Source organism: Bos mutus, chromosome 28 (assembly GCF_027580195.1).
Source record: "Bos mutus isolate GX-2022 chromosome 28, NWIPB_WYAK_1.1, whole genome shotgun sequence".
NCBI lineage: Eukaryota > Metazoa > Chordata > Mammalia > Artiodactyla > Bovidae > Bos > Bos mutus.
The window spans coordinates 31,333,047-31,354,695 of NC_091644.1; the positions used below are offsets into that span (position 1 = coordinate 31,333,047).

Genomic DNA, 21,649 nt, shown 5'->3' on the forward strand with positions numbered 1-21,649 from the left:
GGTTGTTGCAAGCCCCTCTTACTGGTATTTTATCCATGAATAGTTTTTAGGTCTTAGTTAGGGGAAGTGAAGGAGGAATGAACTGTCACCATCTTGGTGATACCATTCTCTATGACTGCATTCTCAGAGTATCCTCAGGGGTAGAAACCTCATGTTCTTTCAAGGTAAATCTGATTTCTAAATATGGCAGAGTCACCTGGAGTCAAATCTAAGAAGTGATGCATCATCATATAAAGCTGTACCATCACTTTTGATCATACACTCCTTTCAAGAATGTGATTAAACCTATGAAATGTAGACAGAGGAGGAAAGGAGGCTGTGAATAATATCATGCATTGAAAGCACAGCCTGTTTCTATGAGATGGGTACTTTCAATCATTTTGTCAAAAAGCTTGATTTCCAGACAGCACTCAAGTTCCCTTCAGTTCAGTTCAGTTCTTCAGTCGTCTCCGACTCTTTGCGACCCCATGAATTGCAGCATGCCAGGCCTCCCTGTCCATCACCAACTTCTGGAGTTCACTCAAACTCACGTCCATCGACTCGGTGATGCCATCCAGCCATCCCATCCTCTGTCTTCCCCTTCTCCTCCTGCCCCTAATCCCTCCCAGCATCAGAGTCTTTTCCAATGAGTCAACTCTTCGCATCAGGTGGCCAAAGTACTGGAGTTTCAGCTTTAGCATCATTCCTTCCAAAGGATACCCAGGACTGATCTCCTTTAGGATGGACTGGTTGGATCTCCTTGCAGTCCTAGGGACTCTCAAGAGTCTTCTCCAACACCACAGTTCAAAAGCATCAATGCATGGAGGCCTGTGGGGAAGGGTAGGTGTTTCATCCTTCAATCCCTCTTCAACAGTTCCATCTTTCTTCATTTCAAATGTAAGTTTGGTGAGGATAAGGGTTCATGTTTCATTTACTGCTGTTCCTAGAACAGGGCCTGGCACTTAGCCCTCATTTAAGTATTTGTATAATGAAGAATACTTGAATATTGGGTTCACAGTAATATTTCAGTTATCAAAAGAACTATTGTGCTAGAAACAATGTTTAAGAACCACCAGCACAGGTAATTGGGGATAATTCTGGGAGTATAATGGGTGGAGGGCCAGGGTTTCTCTGAGATTTAGACAAATCTAGAATTAATAGTCCAGTATCCATTCTGTTTGAGAGTAAGTTCAGACACAATCTCAGAGCAGGGCAGAATAACCATTCAGTATGCTGGCATAGTCAGTCTCTGAAATGAGAACCTGGGTCAGAAAGCCCAGCTTCACTTTAGTAAGGAGCTCCTTTGCTGATGGATGAGGTTGTCAAAGCGATCATACACTGAAGTCTGTATTTTTAAAAAAGAAGAATGAACAAGAATAAAACCTGTTTCATCATCTTACTCTTTATATATGTACCTATTGGTGAGCACAGAAAAAATGATTGATGATTACTGGTGCTGGATTCTCTGGCTAAAATAAAGTGCCTTCGTTTTTTGCTGAAAATGAGGACTGTCAATGCAAAACAAGAGTATGGACAGTGGATATTTAATTCAACTTGCAGAAATGTCTTTCAATTCTGCTGAGAATAGAAAAGTTAGAAAACAAAGACACATTTCATGTAGCAAGGGCAATACAAAGGGGTTATATAAATTTATTTTTCATATAACAACTGATTAGTTTAGAAAAATTCCCATTTTCAATGTTTAATTCCATCTCTCATTTTAAAAAAAATCACTAAAAGGACAAAAAACCCACACAAAAATACAATCTGTATCTGTTCTATATTTACAGATAACCGGTCACTATTAAGGCACAGATCGATTAAAAACATTTATTCAAATAATCCAAATATTTTGTGCATCATATAACACTGACAACATGGTATACTGTAGTGTCATATTCCCTTCATTGCATCGAGAAAGTGAGAAGAGTAATTTCCAGTGTTTTTATTTTTTTTTAGCCACTCTATTTAATCTAGGTTTAATTGGGAGAGTTTTCCCTTTGGCATAATATCAAAGCACTGCTCGTAAAACCTATATCCACTCAATACTGCAAATTCATTCCATCTTCCTCCTGTTGCAAATGCATGGTGGAGAGTTGGGAAAAGACTCCAAATGACTGTTTTGTGGGGGCCAAGATCTTATTAAAGAAATGATAACATTTAGAGCACTGTATTTTTGCACAGGAAACAAATCTGGAATTCTTATTGTATGCTGAATGTGTGGCATGATGTGTTCATATAGCCGTATATGTCAGGGAGCTCCATGTGCTGACCTGCATCCATGCTCCCTGTGTGCAGGATGATTCCATTCCGTTTGCAAAGGGAACAATTTAGTTCTACATCCATAAGTAGATACAGTTCCTTTCAGAAATGGACATCCCCTTAGTGCTATTATAATTGATAACTTTATGACAGGCCCATTACCTATGCCTTCAAGGTAACCAGTACTTTTTAAGTGAAAATTTTTCTGTGTGCAATATTTCTCTCTTGGTTTTTGTTCTTACTTTAACGATTAGCCAAGTATTTCTTACCCCACATTTGTACGAAAGTCCCCAGTTGTGTGTATGACTCTAACGCTTTCTGGAAGAGCACTCAGCAGTGGTTTATGTCCATGCAGAAGAAAGTCTTGAATACTGAACATAAATAAGGCATTACAGTACAGGGAAGTCACCACATTCCTAATGGGAAAGTTTTCCAACAAATTCATACACTTGGAAATAATATTGCTTTGAAGAAAGAGAGGCACTTAGTGATTGTCTTCATGGATTGAAAACCCTTCATAAATCCACAAAAAGATGTCTAAAAAGACCCAGAAAACAACGTTGCCTGATTTCTTGGACTTTCACAGTATCAAGATTGTTACAATGAGTTTAGCCGCTTACAGAAGTCTTATTTTTCCTCCTTCAGAACTCTGCTGTCTTTATAAACTGTCACCCTAGATAGAGACTTAAATAAAACCTTTCCAGTCTCAAGAAACCCAAGTCTACTTCAAGCAGACTGATATGGTTTTAGGAAAGTCCTATGACCATATGGAGCACAGCTAATGTGTACACAAGGACAGTAATGTATTTTTCCTCCTCATGGCAACAGTGCTGTCTTGTCAGATGATTATTTGTCTTTTTTAAATAAAGTGACAATCCAGGGCTCCAGTTATTGAATGCCGTCCATTCTCTACCATAAATCTCTAGTAGATATCAATTTAATCAGTTATGTACTGTATGCTTATAATATCTAAAAAATAAAAGTTTGATATAAATAAGTGTCCTTTAGTGGCAGTATACTAAAAATAGCCCTTTGCCTTCAGACAACCATTAAAATCACTTTAGCAATAAAGGCAGCAGCTAAATATGATGACTGCAAAGGGTTAATATTGCAAAGTCCATTTGGTCTTTCTTTGCTCGCACCTGTTCCAGTGAACTTGGTTCATTATAAAGTATTTCTAGGATGTTGACATAAATGAACAGAACCGGTCCATAACCAAGGGGAGTCACTTAGGTTTCCCAAAGTCACAGAATACTCTGCACAAAAACTAATAATCCAGTACTATTTCAAATAAAAGTTTAACGCAGTCAGAAAAATGTGACTAAATCTGATTTGTACCAATACATCAGGTGACATAAAAATGAGAGAGAGATAATTTCCACAGGACAAGAAATTAGAAAGTGTAAAGTGCTGAAAGACCTCAATAATTATTTTAAAGCAGTACCAGAAAATTCCACTTTGATTATTAAAAAAAAAAATCCCCCAATACTAAAACAAGCAAACAAAATAACTTCTGTGTTTTCTGGCATCCCAGATGTCAACTCATCCTTCATGTTAAGTAAAAAATCAGTGCATATGTTATATAGGTAAATAAAAAGAGGAAATAAAGCCCTACCCCCATATTGCAAATTCTGTCCAGTTGCCATTAGGGAAAAAAATAATCCGCATGTGGCATTTGGTATGATGACATAAGAACATCTTCTCTCTTTTCTTCCTTCTTGGCACAAAGTTCAGGTGTGAATAAGATGCTTTGGTCCTGATACCAGACACCCAGAATGCTGAGGACGGTGTGCAGTGAAGGCCGTTCACAGATCTCCTGCATCCAGCTTGACAGCTGGAGGGCACATGCCTGAGGGCACCGCTACCAGCGGCCACTGACGCTAGCAATGTCCGCGTGATACTGACGGGGTAGCCTCCCACTTGCTCCGCCTTCCAGGAAAGAGGTGCGTGTATTTGGCGGTTCAAAGAGCTTTCTTCGGTTTTTATTTAGTTCTGGAGAGAGAAACAGAGACTTATTAGGAACCCAAGGGAGAAGTTCTAAAGTCTTTGGGACTGGGCAGAAGAGCTCAGAAAATGGTGATGCAGTAGGTTTGGGTGGGGGTGGGGGGGGCGGAGTCCAGTAGGTAGCAAAAGGAAAACCTTTAAGTTGACCATCAAGACATTTTTGAAATGCTCAAAATCAAAAGTCTGATATGAAAGGCAGCATGTGTAGCTGAGAGAACCAAGGACAGCAAATCATTTTACTGCAGTTTAGAAACTCTCTGGGGAATATGTCATTCTCAGAACCCTTTCAAGCCCAAATATACAAAATAGTTTGACCTACCCTAAATGTCCTTTCAGAGGCAAAGGGAGGGGACCATCAAAGTTGGTGGAAGGTACATGACAGGATGTACTACCCAGTGACATAGAACATTATTACAGCTCATTAGACTCATCCATGTCAAACAGAGTGATCATTAAATTATTTAAGTCAGACATGAAAAGAGGACCTCGTACCTAAACACGAGACTACTTAAAAAGCGGTGACGTGTTAAGCCACAGCCCGGTGGCTCCACTGACTCACGATGCCTACACTCCTCGAGTCAGAAAGAATTATATGAAGAAATATATCAGTGAGAGGTTTCTTTGAATAAAAAATCAACTTAGTAAAAACAGCAACAGTTAAGGAAATTAATACAATTGAAAACAACCAATACGTGAATCCAGATTTTCAGGGAAAAACTAAGAAGATCCTGGAATTTAGTTTTATATAATTTAGTTTTGAACCAGAGTGCTGTTTAGTTTCTTTTCCCAACTAAAAATTATTAATCAGAATAGTGAAAAATTGAAGCAGCCTACCTGTTCATGACTATACAGTGCCCTGTCCTCCCCTCCATACACACACTCACAAATCCTCAAGTCAACGGACGTAATTATTACTAATGAATACACACAAGCACACAGAATTGTCAGACTAGAAAGCAGTGTTTCTGATAGCCACCAAATGCAGATACAGCTGACCCCTGAATACCGCAGATTTGAAGAGAGTGGGTCTACTTATAGAAGGGTATTTTTCAACAGTAAGTACTACAGTATTACAGGCCAGGTGGAAACTGCAAAGAAACTGTGGATACGAAGGTGACTATAAGCTAGTTACATGAGGATTAACTCTCGTGTGGTTCAAGGGTCAAATGTATCTTCAGATTTATTCTATCTCAAATATACGGATTAAATAGTTCATATGCTTAAAGCTGTTGTCTTTCTCTAGGAGGATGGTGAAGCACCTGATTCAGTACCTTTAATAATCTGCGTAGTACACAGAACTTCTTCAACCATATACACGCACACAACCCCATTCTAAATTCTGAGGTTACAGAAAGCTACGGCTTGCTACAGGAATGCTGGGGATGAGAACAGACTCAAGCAGGTGGCAGGGGGTCCGAGGTGGCCAGGGACAGCCATATGGCCAGATACACTCTTGTCTCCCAAGTTCTTGAAGAGGGACCAGAACCCTTAACATTTCACCCCACTTGCTTTCCAAAATGTAACTGACTGTCTCAGGGGTGATGCAAGAGCGGAGACACGCCATTCCTGTGCACGTTTAGGTCTTAGGGGAGAAGAGAAACAACAGTGATTTATCACAGCCTACATTCATTGCGTGCTATTTAACTCCTCCTTGAGGGGCAGATAGTATTACTATCCTCAATTTTACAGGTAAGAAAGTCGCGTTTTACAAAGTAACTTGCCCACGTGGCTGTTGGTGACAGAGCTGAAACCCTGCCTGCCTGATGCAAAGGACTCTGCCACCAGCTGCTGTGATCCATCCATTGGGCAGAGACCACCTGAGGTATCAGGAGTACAAAGTTGAGAAACTGGTAGTTCCAGGTATGCCAGGTAACAGAGCTTTCCTTCATAATTTATATCTGTACCAAAATTACTTTCTAAATAGAAAAACAAAGCTTAGAAAATAAAGAAGCAAGGAAAATATTACAAGCAATACACACATGCAGGCATGCATACAGATGGCTACTGTCTCAAGTTCCTACAGAAAGACAGTAGCAGTAACATTCCTATTACATGTATCTCATTTTAAAAACAATATATAAAATCACAATTCAAGACAGAATTGAATATATTTAAAGGCAAACTTATAGCAGAGTTAAAAATAAATGATTCCCCTTAAACACAGCCTGGAAAAGTTTTATCACCTTCAGATAGGAGACTTTCTTTGGCCTCCATTTTCTTTGGGGGCAAGAACCCATGAGTCAGGAGGACATTCATTCCCCCACTACAGAGAAGGAAAAGAAAGGAGTTAGATCAAACACTGTTTTCAGATGCTCATGGAGAATAATTGGGCCATTGAAGACAAAAATTTTTAATAGACATTGAAAACTTCATTCTGAAAAGTCACATCAACTAGATTTTTGAGAGAATAAATGATCATGAAGATTTCAGCCATTCCCTAAAGATGTAATTTCTAAGAGTACATACATAGAGATATTCCAAGTGTGAAGCAGGGAGAGAAACCTTTTAAGAGAGATTATCAAGGATCAAAGTCCTACTGAAGAGACTTTAGTTTTTGTTTTTTAAATTAAAAAGCAAGCTCCCTCTTCTGATTTTTTTCAGTAAGCCTAAGGGATAGTTTGAGAAAATACCAACCTTTTTCTTTGAAATTCCAAGGTTCACACAATCCTGGCAGCTCTCAGGATCTTGTTGCGGATCTGAACAGAGTCACAAACTAAAAGAATAGGTCGGGAAATGTTAGATCTACCTGAGGCTGTGGTGGAAAGCCTGTCAACAGGATGCTACACTTCCTGTCGCATAGTCCCTGTACGTTTAGTTAACCAATCACTACCATACTCAGAGAGAAATCCATGAATCTTCCAAAAATCATGTATTTGGAGGCAAAAATTGTTTTCTCTGACCCATCTCTAGAGGAGAGGAATCTCATCTCCTCCTGTAATATTAAAATATGTGTCTTCTGGCCCAAGATTAAAAGCAAACCAAACCCAGTACTGAAAGAACAACTCAATTATAAGTTAAAAATCTACAAAAATTTTAAAAAGTAATTTGAGCAAACTCTGTATCTAGCCAACCTATGTAACCACAAGACAGATGCTAAGGCCTCCCTGCTACCCTGCGTCTATCTGGAAATGAAGTGTCCTGAGACTTTAAATGAATGTCTTTGTTATCAGAGGAACTGAATTGGAAAAAGAAGCTTTTCAATGAAGGGTTTCTCAAAAACTTACTCCCTGCAGAGAAAATGATTTACCAGGTTCAAACAAATGCACTCACCAAAATCACCCTTATAATAATCAAACACTTCCTGCTGTACAGAGCATTCATAAGGTATCTTATTCAAAGTTTCTAATTCCCTTTAAAAGCAAGAGGACCTGTGAACCCCACTGAGAGAGGCAGTCTGTAGAAGCAGGATATAACCTCAGTTAGAACCACACTGAAGACGATGACTGGAGAAATTATTTTTCTTAAATGAGAACTGAAAACCCCTCATGTTTTGCACCCTAGTCCCCCCCACCGCCCACACCAAAACCGACCCAGAATCACCACCAATGTATTCCAGAGTACAAGTACTGATGATCTGCCTGGAATCTATGAAAACATTTAGAGACATCTGCTTGTTGCTGGAAGCTTTACAGTTTGGAATTGGGTTGCTGCACAAAGGAACGACTAAATTTTCATTATACAGTCACAGACATTCCACAGACCTCTAGTGAAAAAGTATAGAGTTCTGAAACATACACTTCTGTGGTATAAATGTGCGGCCCCACAGTATAGACATGGTGATTGAGTTAATAAAGTTCCAAGTAGTATATTAATTTCATTTTCAAATTAATAAAAGAAATATAAAAAATATATGAAGTTAATTTGGGTCCAGAAGTAGCCTTCTGAAACTTAGCTTTCAGGTAAACAAGTTGAAAACTATTCTATTGCCACATATAGTTAAAAAAAAAAAAAACAAAGGGGAGTACCCTACTAATGATACATATTGTTAAAATTGTAGGTTATCTTCACTGTGTCTGATGATATACCATACGGAAGGACAGATATTAGAACTGGAAGGTGACCTGACATGATCATATACTCCAGTCTATCTTCATGATTAAGAAACCAAAATCAAAAGAGATCTGGAAACTCACCCAAGGGTGTATGACTTGGAGAGGCAAATCTCGGATCTCCTTATGTGAACAGTGTTCCTTCCACTATAACCAAGCTAATTTTACGAATGAACAAGAAAAACAGTGGCCGCCCTATGGAGCTCCATCAGTGCAGCTGCTTCAGTACACAGCGGGCATGAAGACTTCTCAGACTGTTATGTACAGAGCTCTATCCATGGAGAGGCCTACCAGGCTGCTCAGTAGCTCAGTTTCTACCCCATTTCAAGACTATTCTGCTTATATCTGCTTCGGGTATTAGGTCTGTATGTAAGATTTCCTGTGGGGAGGTCGGTGGGGTTGATCTGCTTCTATAATCCAATGGAAAAGCAATCTGCTGCTAAAATAACATGGAAAAGCACTGAGGCTTTTAATTTCATTTGATGATTTGATTAGCGAATATTGTTTATAAAGAACTTTCACCAGTTGGATGCCACTGCTGGCCTCAAAGGCATAGCCTGCAAATTTGGTGTTTTGAAAAAGCAACATAATTTTCTCATCACACCTAACATTTGGCTTCTGCCCTTGCTGTCTCTTTTTAAGAGACTGGCACACATATAAAATTGGCATTCATGAACTTAATCAGAAAATCTTCCATAACCTTGTTTTGTTGCCTCCCAAATTTCTTCCTCATGTTTCTCTGAACACCTTTTTGAGGTACACTGTTATGACTCTTGGCTTACACTCATAGGACTCTTGGCCATTCCTTTCACATGAGAGGTACCTAGTAAACATGCACAGCATTTTCTTACACACAGAACACGCGAAAGATGAACAAAGGCAGTGGTCTGGGACACAGACCTTCACACTTTCCTTCATTCTGTGACTGCTTTCAGGATACTACCCTCTTCTGTGACTCGCAAATTCTGTTAAAGCTTTGGAGAAAGTTAAAAAGCATTAAGACAAGAAATACTGCCAGGTTCCAGCTGTACCGAAGAACATTTTCTTTCTCTCTGCTGCAATGATCTCAGCTGCTCTACAAGGACACGTGTATTTAAAGCATGACAGCCAATCCAGAATAATTACTCATGAACCCAATGATTAGCACTTCACACAACTGCAACACAGAGATTCAAACTGCTCCTCCATCCCCATGTTCTGCAAAGGGAAATTCTGGTTAGATCTCTCGAAAGAGATCTGTTTTCAGGGATCTGAATATAGTCAAGGCAGGTTTTCAGGCAGTGCCTTGGTGAAGGGGTGGGGGTACCCTCAGCATCTGTTACACTGTTAGTGGAAAAACACTCTGAAACCACAACCACAAAGCTGCCAGGTAGGAAGCAGAACCAGCCCCACTGGCTGAGACCATGGCAGAGAGTCTCCAGGTTTAAGATATAAAGAAGAACAGTTATATTCACCTGAGATCGCAAGCAGCATTTTCCTTCTGGCACCAAAAGTCGTGATTCCCAGCTCCTTCAGATCCTGATCTGTGAGAGTGAGGAATGTCTGAAGATCGATCTGTGGGTGAACAAGTAAATCTATGGTCAATATAGTAAGTGCTTAGTTCTTCCTTGGTATAAGTTCAACCAACTGCTATACTTATTATGCTTTGCTGGCTTCCAAAGAACAATGGTTGTGGTACAAACACCACCGAAGGGACAACAGTTAGGTTATAAAGGTGGTCAAATGAAACCGATGATTCTAGCAGAAGACTCTGTATACTTAGTCTTACTGCAACACACTTAGGTCTTAGCATCCTGGAAGCCAAAGCAAAAAGGGAAAAAGAAATGGCACAGTTTTTCATGCCCTGATAAAGAATATATACCCGTCCAGAAGAGAGAAAACATTTCTTAGTTTTAGATTCTGACTCAGGTAAGTATATCTCCATTAAAAGGGACTGAATAATACCATATAGTGTATCTCTAAGTGTGCTCTACATAAAAATGAGAGCAGAATTCACAGTGTAACTCAGACCCATGATTCCCTTGGCTCAGTCCAGCTGACCATCTCTGAGAGTGGCATATATGAAGTATTCCAAGAGACAGTATAATTGTACTTCCTGGCATCGGCAAAAATGTGTGGAGGGAACCACCCCAATAATCCCATCCTGCCTTGAAAACCGCTAGAGGGGCAGAAAGGCAATGGGCTCTGAAGCCAGAGAGGCTTGGGTTCAAGTTCTGATTCTGCAATTACTCATTGTGGGCACTCAGGGTTGATGATACCTCACAGGGTTGTTCGGGGCATTAAACATGATCCTAGATATAATGAAGTGTGTTCGCTAAAGGGGTAAAATAGTCAGCAGCTATGGTTAGCAATAATGTATTCAGACATATCATCTATGAAAGTTGCTAATCTTCATCCTGCTTACAATATATTAAATCTCACATGGTTACTTAATGGGGGATTCCTGTTAAGTCATATCTGTATATGAGAAAATATCCTATATGAAGAGAACAGTACCAAATTTCAACACACCTGAAACTAGTAAAATACACTTTTTATTCAAATTATATAGCAATTAATTTGAAATTTTCTGTTTTGATTTTGAAGGTTACATCCAGATCTTGAAAATCCCTTTCATTTATCATTTGCAACAGGTCTGGAGATATTTTTTTTTAGCAATTCTATCCAGTGAAGACACTTACAGGGTCCTCAAACTCTTTTTAAAGGGCCAGAGAATAACTAGTTTAGGCTCACCAGGCCAATACTGTCTCTGTTGCAAGTACTCAAACTCCACTGATTTAGCTCAAAAGCAATCATGGGCAATATGAAGTCACTGAGTTGGTATGGCTGTGTTCCAACAAAATTTTATTTACAAAATTAGGCAGCAGGTTGCAGTTTGCCAGTATGACATTATGTTTTCTTCCTTTTTGAAGTAACTAGATAGCAAGCACCCATATTAAATTAATTTATGTGCATCTTCAAATAGGAAATACAGATTAAAAACAAACCCAGGATATCACCAAACACCATCTAGTTACTTATTTCTAAAACCTGATGTGCATGAACAAGTTAAAACTCCTCAGCTTTGAGCTTCTCAATTAGCCACCTGCATCCAACCAGCAAGGCTAAGTAAATAAATGCAGTTCTTTAGTGCACAGATGATGAACGTGTTATTCAACTTAGAAAATCTTTGGCTACATGAATACTAATCTAGATTTAGAAAAAAGGAAACAAAATAGTTGTCCTAAAGTCCAAAATACACATGACAACATTTGGGGAGTGTGAAAAGAACAAAAAAGTTCAGCAATTAAATTATGGACAATACATTAAATTTATGCTATAAAGTGCCTAATAAAAATCATAGATTCTTTGACTAATGCATGCCAGGGAATTACTGGCATGTGCTCTTCCCATGAAGTAAAGCCAACTAGCATGAAACTTGGATGATGTCAGGATTTGGAAAATAGATACATTTAGAGAACTATTCTCTGAATAGTTTCTGGTGCCTTGATAACATGACAACATGATTAGAAAGAACCATGCTTAGGGGGTCTTCTCCTTATGCCAGTGCATCATGGCCATGGCTGATCAGTTTGACCAAAATCCATGGTAGAGATGTTTCAGGAGACATCTTAGTTCTGTCTCAGTTCAGACAAAACCCAAACAGTAAATTAATAAGTTAACATCTATAAAAAGCACATTATATTCTATGAGATCACTCTTCCGTAATATAATTAGGATGGTGTCAAAAAAGAACTATGGTTATTTATTTCAGATGCTATTAACTTTTAAGCGCCACAAATGAAGGTACCAGTGACGAGAGAACAAAATCTTCTTAAATAGAGTTGCTGCCAACCTTCAGGGAGGTACGAGTCAGAAGTTAACGTGAATCACGACACTCATCAGGTCTTTCAGCTAAAACTGGCGAAGGATAGCTGTGTGTGTTTCTGCAAGCACAGTTTCCTCTATTTCTGCCATCCTGTGTTTACCAGTTGCACTAAATAAACTAGAAATGACAATTTTCTTGGCAAAAACAAGCTATGAGACTTGAATAAATGCTCAGTGAAAGCACAGTCATAGGTCAATGAGGGATTTCCTTCTAGAAGTCAGCATACATACAACCAAGACAAAGACGCCTGGGAAAATAAATACCGACTGACCTCTTGTTGCTGGAAGACGTCTGTGTATTTGCCCAGGCCCAGTTTGCTGAAGAGCTCAGGGAGGTCAGAGCCTTTGAAAGAGCTGCTCAGGTTGCAGCCGTTGCTTCCTGTCAGCGAGGAAATGCAGTCCATGTAATTGCTGCTGCTGAGATAGTGTTCCGCTGAAGGCAGAGCAGAGACAGGCGTGAAGTGGGAATGCCCAGAGAGAGGACGGTTTAATTAAAAGTTTTAATCACTCAAATATTTCAGATTCATTGTTTTGGGCTGAATAGAGCAGTTGCTACAGAAACACAGCAAATCCTTTACTGAAACATTGGCTTTTCATTAAGGAAATGCTGGTTATTGCTTTCAGGGAGGCTCTTGCCATTTAAAATGGTACACTTGGGAGACAGCAATTCAGCAACAATGTCTCTGTAGTTAATAATCATTAATCATATTCTCCCTCAGCATTCAGAAACATTTGCTCTTTATAATTGATTTGATGTGAATTAAATGAGGAATTGGAAGGAAGATCCCTAGGACACAATAAAGGTAAGGAAAGTTACGGGCTCCTCTTGCATGCAGGCTGGGCCTCTGTATCCACACTTGTGCTTTCCTATGGTCAAAGAAATTCTGTGATATTACCACATATAAATCCCATTTCCCTCCAACATAACTGGGCAATGAGTTCCTGAAATAGAGTGCTCCAAAATGAAGAGGAACATGTGAAATGAAAAGAATGATGCTGGAGTTCCTGCGTTTAACTTACAACAAACATACCCACCTCTTAGGGGAAATTCTAAGACATTTCAAACTTTGCCTGGATTCTCCTCCTGATCTGGCGGGTAAAGATTTCTACGTATTGTCTGTGGTTCTCAGACCCAATGGCATGCACAGTTGGGTGACAGACTAGTGAGCCATACCAAGTATTTGACCAGATACCCACAGAGCGTGCAAGGGCAGCTTTGGAGAATCTAGCAGAGCTGTGCAGCCATTCCTATCCCTCTAATCAACAATTAACTCTCCTCCCTTTGGGAATTCTACCAAAGATGCTGCTTTGGCAAGGATTCCCAGAGAGATGAGGGCAGAGGACACTCACCGAGCTAATAAGATCCATCTAATCTCCTCTAGGATCAATGCATTCACCAAATCTAAGAATGTTCTGTATGGCCACTCATCATTTTCTCTGGTTGTTTTCATCTCCTGGCTCAGAAGTCCTAGACAGGTCTCAAGTGGAAGGAATTTCTTCATAAGGTTTCTCTTTCTTTTAAAAACAGATGTTTTATCTCTTTGGGGAAGAATATGTAGGGGAAAGGATCTAGGACCAAAGTGAAGAGGCCCTGAGCCCTGGAACACTCCACCAATAGAAGGTAAGACCCCAGAATCACTAAAAAGACTGAGGAGTAATGACCAGTGAGGTAGTGGTTCAAAGCTGATACAAAACAGAGTATGATGATTGCACTGGAGTGACTCCTGGACTTGACAAAACGGAAGCGGGCTGGCTGACCATACAACTTGCTGTCCCAATGATAAATTTACTCTCTTTAAGGGGAAAAAAGGCAACCTCAATGTCCATCAACAGAGGAATGGATAAACAAAATGTGGTACATATATACAATGGAATATTACTCAGCCACAAAAAGGAACAAAATTGGATCATATATAAAGATACTGATGGACCTAGAGACTATCATTTTGAGTGAAGTAAGTCAGAAGAACAAATATCATATATATTAATGCATATATGTGGAATCTAAAACAATGGTACAGATGATCTTTTTTGCAAAACAGAAATAGAGACACAGATGTAGAGAACAAATGTATGGACACCGAGGAAGGAGTGGAGGGTGATGGGATGAACTGGGAGATTGGGACTGACATACATACAGTATTGATACTATGTATAAAATAGATAATTAATGAGAGTCCACTATACAGCTCAGTAAACTTTACTCAGTGGTCTGTGGCAACCTAAATTAGAGGAAATTCCCCAAAAGAGGAAATATATGTATACGTATCACTGATTCACTGTGCTCTGCAGCTGAAACTAATACAACATTGTAAAGCAACTGCACTCCAATAAAAAATTTTTAAAAACGAGAATAACAGTGGAACAGTTGGTATAACAGGGATTCCCAGAGAAAACCTATATATTCGTGACTTTGAAAAGGGGGTCAAGAAAATTACCTAAAACTTTTTTGATCAGTACAGTAGTCATTGGCAACTTGTGGCAATCGAGCACCTGAAATCTGCTAGTGGAAACTGAAAATTTTTCTGTAAATGTGAAATAACACACCATATTTTAAAGACTTAGTACAAAAATGACATCTTAGAAAGCAGGGAACTAAAATGGATAGGAATGGGTGAATTTAATTCAGATGACCATTATGTCTACTACTCTGGGCAAGAATCCTTAGAAGAAAGGGAGTAGCCATCATAGTCAACAAAAGAGTTGGAAACACAGTACTTGGGTGCAATCTCAAAAATGACAGAATGATCTCAGTTCATTTCCAAGGCAAACTATTCAACATCACAGTAATCCAAGCCTATGCCCAACCACAGATGCCGAAGCAGCTGAAGTTGACCGATTTTACGAAGACCTACAAGATCTTCCAGAAGTAACAGCAAAAATAAATGTCCTTTTCATCACAGGGGACTAGATGATGATCTAGACTAGATCACCCGGAACAACAGCAAGTTTGGCCTTGGTGTGCAAAATGAAGCAGGGCAAGGGCTAACAGTTCTGTCAAGAGAACGCCCTGGTCATAGCAAACACCAATTTCCAACAACCCAAGAGACGACTCTACCCATGGACATCACCAGATGGTCAACACTGAAATCAGATTGACTATGTTCTTTGCAGCCAAATATGGAGGAGCTCTATATAGTCAGCATAAACAAGACTTGGATCTGACCGTGGCTCAGATCATGAGCTCCTTATTGCAAAATTCAGGCTTCAACTGAAGAAAGTAGGGAAAATGACTAAGACATTCAAGTATGACCTAAATCAAATCCCTTATGATTATACAGTGGAGGTTACAAATAGATTCAAGGGATTATATCTGGTAGACTGAGCACCTAAAGAACTATGGATGGAGGTTTGTAACATCGTATAGGAGGCAGTGACCAAAGTCATCCCAAAGGAAAAAAAAGGAAGAAGGCAAAGTGGTTGTCTGAGTAGGCTTTAAAAATAGCTGAACAAAGAAGAGAAGCAAAGGGCAAAGGTTAAAGGGAAAAATATACCCAATTGAATGCACAGTTTCAGAGAATAGCAAGGAGAGATAAGAAGGCCTTCTTAAAGGAACAATGCAAAGAAGTAGAGGAAAAAGTAGAGTGGGAAAGTCTAGAGATCTCTTCAAGAAAACTGGAGACATCATGGGAATATTTCATGCATGGATGGGCAGGATAAATGACAGAAATGATGAGGACCTAATAGAAGCAGAAGAAATTAAGAAGAGGTGGCAAGAAAGCACAGAACTATACAGAAAAGGTGGGATAACTATACAAAAACGTGGGATAACCACTATGACGTGGTCACTCACCTAGAGCCAGACATCCTAGAGTAGGAAATCAAGTGGGCCGTGGGAAGCACTACTCAAACAAAACTAACAGAGGTGACAGAACTCTAACTGAGCTATGTAAAACCCTAAACCAGACGATGCTGGGAACATGCTGCACTCATGTCAGCAAACTGCAAAACTCAGCAGTGGCCACAGGACTGGAAAAGGTCAGTTTTCATTCCAATCCCAAAGAAAGGCAATGCCAAAGAATGCTCAAACTACTGTACAGTTCAGTTCAGTCACTCAGTCGTGTCCCACTCTTCGCGACCCCATGAATCGCAGCACGCCAGGCCGCCCTGTCCATCACCAACTCCCGGAGTTCATTCAGACTCACGTCCATCGAGTCGGTGATGCCATCCAGCCATCTCATCCTCTGTCGTCCCCTTCTCCTCCTGCCCCCAATCCCTCCCAGCATCAGAGTCTTTTCCAATGAGTCAACTCTTCGCATGAGGTGGCCAAAGTACTGGAGTTTGAGCTTTAGCATCCAAAGAAATCCCAGGGCTGATCTCCTTCAGAATGGACTGGTTGGATCTCCTTGCAGTCCAAGGGACTCTCAAGAGTCTTGCTCATTTTGCATGCAGGCAAAGTAATGCTCAAAATCATTCAAGCTAGGCGTCAGGAGTATATGAACTAAAAACTTCCAGATGTGCAAGCTGGATTTAGAAAAGGCACAGGAACCAGAGATCAAATGCCAACATTCATTGGATCACAGAGAAAGCGAGGGAGTTACAGAAAAACATGTACTTTTGCTTCACTGACTGCACTAAATCCATTAACCTGTGTGGATCATAACAAACCGGAAAATTCTTAATACCAGTCTGGAATACCAGACCACCTTACCTGTCTCCTGAGAAACCTGTATGTGGGTCGAGAAACAACAATGGAACTGACTGACTCAGAGCTGAGAAAGGAGTATGACAAAGCTGCCTACTATCGCTCTGCTTATTTAACTTCTATCTAAAGTACATCATGCCAGGCTGGATGACTCACAACCTGGAATCAAGATTGCCGGGAGAAATATCAACAACCTCAGATATGCAGATAATAAAACCACTCCAATAGCAGAAAGTGAAGGGGAACTAAAGAATTTCTTGATGAGAGTGAAAGAGGAGAGTGAAAATGCTAGCTTGAAACTTAACATTAAAAAAGCTAAGATCATGGCATCCAGTCCCATCACTTCATGGCAAATAAATGAGAAGCTGTGACAGATTTTATTTTCTTGGGCTTCAAAATAACTTCGGACAGTGACTGGCAGCTATAAAATTAAAAGATGCTTGCTCTTTGGAAGGAAAGCTATGATAAACCTAGGCAGCACATTAAAAAGCTGAGACATCATTTTGCCAACAAAGGTCCCTACAGGCCAAGCTTGGTTTTTCCAGTAATCATGTACAAATGGACCATAAAGAATGCTGAATGCCCAAGAATTAATGCTTTCAAATAGTGGTGCTAGAGAAGACTTGAGTGCCCCTTGGAAAGCAAGGAGATCAAGCAAGGAAATCAATCCTGAACAGTCATTGGAAGGACTAATGCTGAAGCTGAAGCTTCAATACTTTGGCCACCTGATACAAAGAACCAAGTTACTGGAAAAGACCCTGATACTGGTAAAGACTGAAGGCAAAAGGAGAAGGGGGTGGCAGAGGATGAGATGGTTAGAAGGCATCACTGACTCAATGGACATGAAGCTGAGCAAACTCTGGAAGATAGTGGAGGGCAGAGGAGCCTGGCGTGCAGGAGGCCATGGGGTTGCAGAGAGTTGGACACAACCTAGGGACTGAACAACAAAAAGACATTTACATCCTTTCTTACACTGAGGACATGCTTTGTTGTTCGTGTTTAAATGATAATACTTTACAGATGCTGAATTAAGCAATACATCAGTAAAAGTTTAAAAATATTTTAAAATACTCTTAGTGATAAATATTTATTATGGTACACAGCTTTTTTAAAAAAAATTTGGTTTTATCTTAACTACTTACAGTAGTTACCCCAGGCTCTTAAAACATGTGACAACAGCTAAAGAACAGTGCTTCTTTAATCAATCTTTTTAAATTAATGAATCCCCTATCTTAACCCTAATCCTTAATTTCAATGCAGCTAACTTGCACAGTCAATTTTAATTATCTAGTGTTAAGTGAAAGGAAAGGGGATAAGTACAGAGGAGAGGCACAGAGCTAATTTATGCTGGAAGATAAAACGGAGATAATTTCTACCCTGGCTATCCGTCTGGCCCCAGCCTGCCTCTCAGCTCCATCCTCCTGTCAGTGGTGGGTGACCTAGCCCAGGACGAACTGGAAGACTTCAGAGGCTACCGACAGTACATGTGGTAAGAAAAGAATAGACCCTGGTTTCTAATCTGGAGTTGGCTGACACCATGGCCTGTTTCTCCAAATCTGACTCTGACAACGTGGCCCACTTGATTGGTGGTAACAACTAGCTGTCACTGTTTACTATGCTCGTTTAGATCACCTTTCTCCAAGTATTCTTCAAATAGTCTAAGATATGTGTTTCTGGACTTGAAATCCTGAAAAAAGACATCAGGGGCATATCTTGTGATTCCTCCATCAGTTCTTGTCTGTTGACCTATTTATACAGACAATGTGGGTGCTGTTACAGACACAACCCACTTGACTCATGCTGAGTCTTAATCATATCTGTTCAAAGCCTATGCTTTAAACTTTTTATGTAGCTACATCTTGTCAACGTGAAAAATCTTCTCTTCACACGGGAAGACTTTCTTCTGTTGTCCAAGACAGAGTTAATTTGATCACATTCTGCTCGATTCCTTTACATTTCTGCCCTTTCCTCATCATCCTGATGCTTGTGTGTGCATAACTCATTTGTATATTCATTCTACAAACATTTACCGAGCACCTCCCAGTGTCAGACACTGTTAGACATTTGGGAAGAAATAACAAATTCAGAAATAAGGCATAGCCTCCTGTAACTGGAATTGTAAACTGGTGCAGACACTATGGAAAACAGTATGGAGGTTCCTTAAAAAATCAAAACTAGAACTGCCATACCCGGCAATTTCACTTCTGGGTATTTGCCCAAAGAAAACAAAAACACTCATTCAAAAGGATATATGCACCCCTATGTTGACTACAGCATTATTTACAATAGTCAAGATACAAAAGCAACCTAAGTGTCCATCAACAGATGAATGGATAAAAGGCGTATATACAATAATGTATTAGTCACAAAACGAAGTTCTGCCATGGGCAATGACATGGACGGATCCAGAAGGTATACTGCTAAGTGAAATAAGTCAAAAACAGAAAGACAAGTGCTGTATGATCTCACTTATATGTGGAAGCTAAAAAAAACAGAACAAAGTGAAAACAGACTCAAAGATACAGAGAACAAATGAGCGGTTGCCAGAGGGAGTTGGGGAGGTGAGACAGATGAAGGGGATTAAGAGGTACAAACCTCCAGTTATAAAATAAAAAAGCAACAGGAATATAACATCCAGCATAAGGAGTATGGTCAGTAATACTGTAATAACTGTACGGGAGTTACTAGACTTATCACGGTGATCATTTCATAATGCCTGCAAATGTAAACTCACTTCCATTGTATACCTGAAACATAATATTATATGCTAACTATATTTCAACTTAAAGAAAGAAGGCACAGCCTTAAAGAATGTTTGGTGCATGGGCAATAAAGTTTACTGAATGAATAGAGCCCCTGGCTTGTGGATCTCCAGTTCTACACAGAGAGACAGTTATGCAAATAACTGCACTTCACTAAGACAAATGCGAGAGTGCAAGCGTTTACGCAATGCGGTGAACGCGGAGAACCAACGGCCTGCTTCCCTGGGAAAACCAGGGAAGGCTGCTCAGAGGAGGTGACATGTGAGTAATGCAAAACTCTTAAGGGCATGAAGCCCAGAGTTTATACTTGAACATCACACTAAACCAAGTAAATTAAAAGCAGATTACATCTAAAACCATGACGAAAAGTCAAAGCTCACTTGATTTGTTCTGTTTACGCTTGGGGCTGCCAATGGAAGCTGCAAATTCGCCATGACTTGCAGGACCGATTCCATTTCGGTCTCTCCAGTTGTCAGATTCGCTTCCACTTCCCAGGTGCTCACGACTGTTGGACCTCGAGAGGGACATTGATGAACCCTGTAAACAAAGCCACACAGGGAAAATGCTTAATAAGGTGAGTTTCCCAGAGTGGGAGGAAGAAAGAACCCACATTAGACCCCTATCATCTATGTCAGTTGCTGGCCATGGCAGTTACCCAGAAATGCATATTCTCAAGAACAGGGTGTGGGACCTGTTTATAGTCTTTTCTTCCAGCTACCAAAAGTGTTAGTCACTCAGTCACATCCAACTCTCCACGATCCCATGGACTGTGGCCCACCAGGCTCCTATGTTCATGGGATTTTCCAGGCAAGAATACCAAGGACACTTGGTCATATGCACATGGTGAAGTGTTCTTCCTTCATTATGAAGGTGTTGATAAGAGGGTGAGCAGAGGAGTTCTGAGTTCATCTCAGTCACTCAGTCACATCCGACTCTTTGCGACCCCGTGGACTGTATGTAGCACACCAGGCTTCCCTGTCCATCACCAGCACCTGAAGCTTGCTCAAACTCATGTCTATCAAGTCAGTGATGCCATCCAACCGCTCATCCTCTGTCGTCCCCTTCTCCTCCTGCCTTCAATCTTTCTCAGCATCAGGGTCTTTTCAAATGAGTCAGTTCTTCGCATCAGGTGGCCAAAGTACTGGAGTTTCAGCTTCAGCATCAGTCCTTCCAATGACATTCAGGGCTGATTTCCTTTAGGATTGAGTGGTTTGATCTTCTTGCAGTCCAAGGGATTCTCAAAAGTCTTCTCCAACACCACAGTTCAAAAGCATCAATTCTTCGGTGCTCAGCTTTCTTTATGGGCCAACTCTCACATCCATACATGACTACAGGAAAAACCATAGCTTTGACTAGACGGACCTTTGTCGACAAACTAATTATCTCTCCTTTTTAATATGCTGTCTAGGTTGGTCATAGGCTTTTCTTCTAAGGAGCAAGCATCTTTTAATTTCATGGCTGCATTCACCATCAGCAGTGATTTTGGAGCCCAAAAAAATAAAGTCTTTCACTATTTCCATTGTTGCCCCATCTATTTGCCATGAAGTGATGGGATCAGATGCCATGATCTTAGTTTTCTGAATGTTGCATTTTAAGCCAACTTTTTCACTCTTCTCTTTCACCTTCATCAAGAGGCTCTTTAGATCTTCTTCCCTTTCTGCCATAAGGGGCGTGTCATCTGTATATCTGAGGTTACTAATATTTCTCCCAGAAATCTTGACTCCAGCTTGTACTTCATCCAGCCTGGCATTCTGCATGATGTACTCTGCCTAGAAGTTAAATAAGCAGGGTGACAATATATAGCCTTGACGTACTCCTTTCCCTATTTGGAACCAATCTGTTGTCCCATGTCCAGATCTAATTGTTGCTTCTTGACTTGCATATAGATTTCTAAGGACGCAGGTCAGGTGGTCTGGTATTCCCATCTCTTGAAGAATTTTCCAGTTTGTTGTGATCCACACAAGCAAAGGCTTTGGTGTAATCAATAAAGCTGAAGTAGATGTTTTTCTGGAACTCTCTTGCTTTTTCGATGATCCAATGGATGTTGGCAATTTGATCTCTGCTTCCCCTCTTTCCTAAAT

The 21,649-nt window shown here is 40.2% G+C and overlaps 1 protein-coding gene across 5 annotated transcripts in view; it reads right to left on the bottom strand.

The window, feature by feature from the left end:
* Positions 1 to 1,612: 1,612 nt before the first annotated feature.
* BICC1 (BicC family RNA binding protein 1) overlaps positions 1,613 to 21,649 on the bottom strand; it is a 352,248-nt gene continuing 332,211 nt past the window's right edge. For 3 of the 5 annotated variants that reach the window (XM_070364950.1, XM_005898905.3, XM_070364953.1), the window contains exons 18-21: positions 19,949 to 20,105; positions 12,434 to 12,594; positions 9,749 to 9,848; positions 1,613 to 4,233 (exon numbers count right to left, since the gene is read on the bottom strand). In XM_070364950.1, the coding sequence (XP_070221051.1) occupies positions 4,103 to 4,233; positions 9,749 to 9,848; positions 12,434 to 12,594; positions 19,949 to 20,105 (549 nt within the window). In that variant the 3' untranslated portion in view covers positions 1,613 to 4,102. Of the gene's footprint in view, positions 4,234 to 6,879; positions 6,959 to 9,748; positions 9,849 to 12,433; positions 12,595 to 19,948; positions 20,106 to 21,649 lie in introns of all 5 variants that reach the window. The other 2 variants (XM_070364952.1, XM_070364951.1) reach the window with 2 other exon arrangements.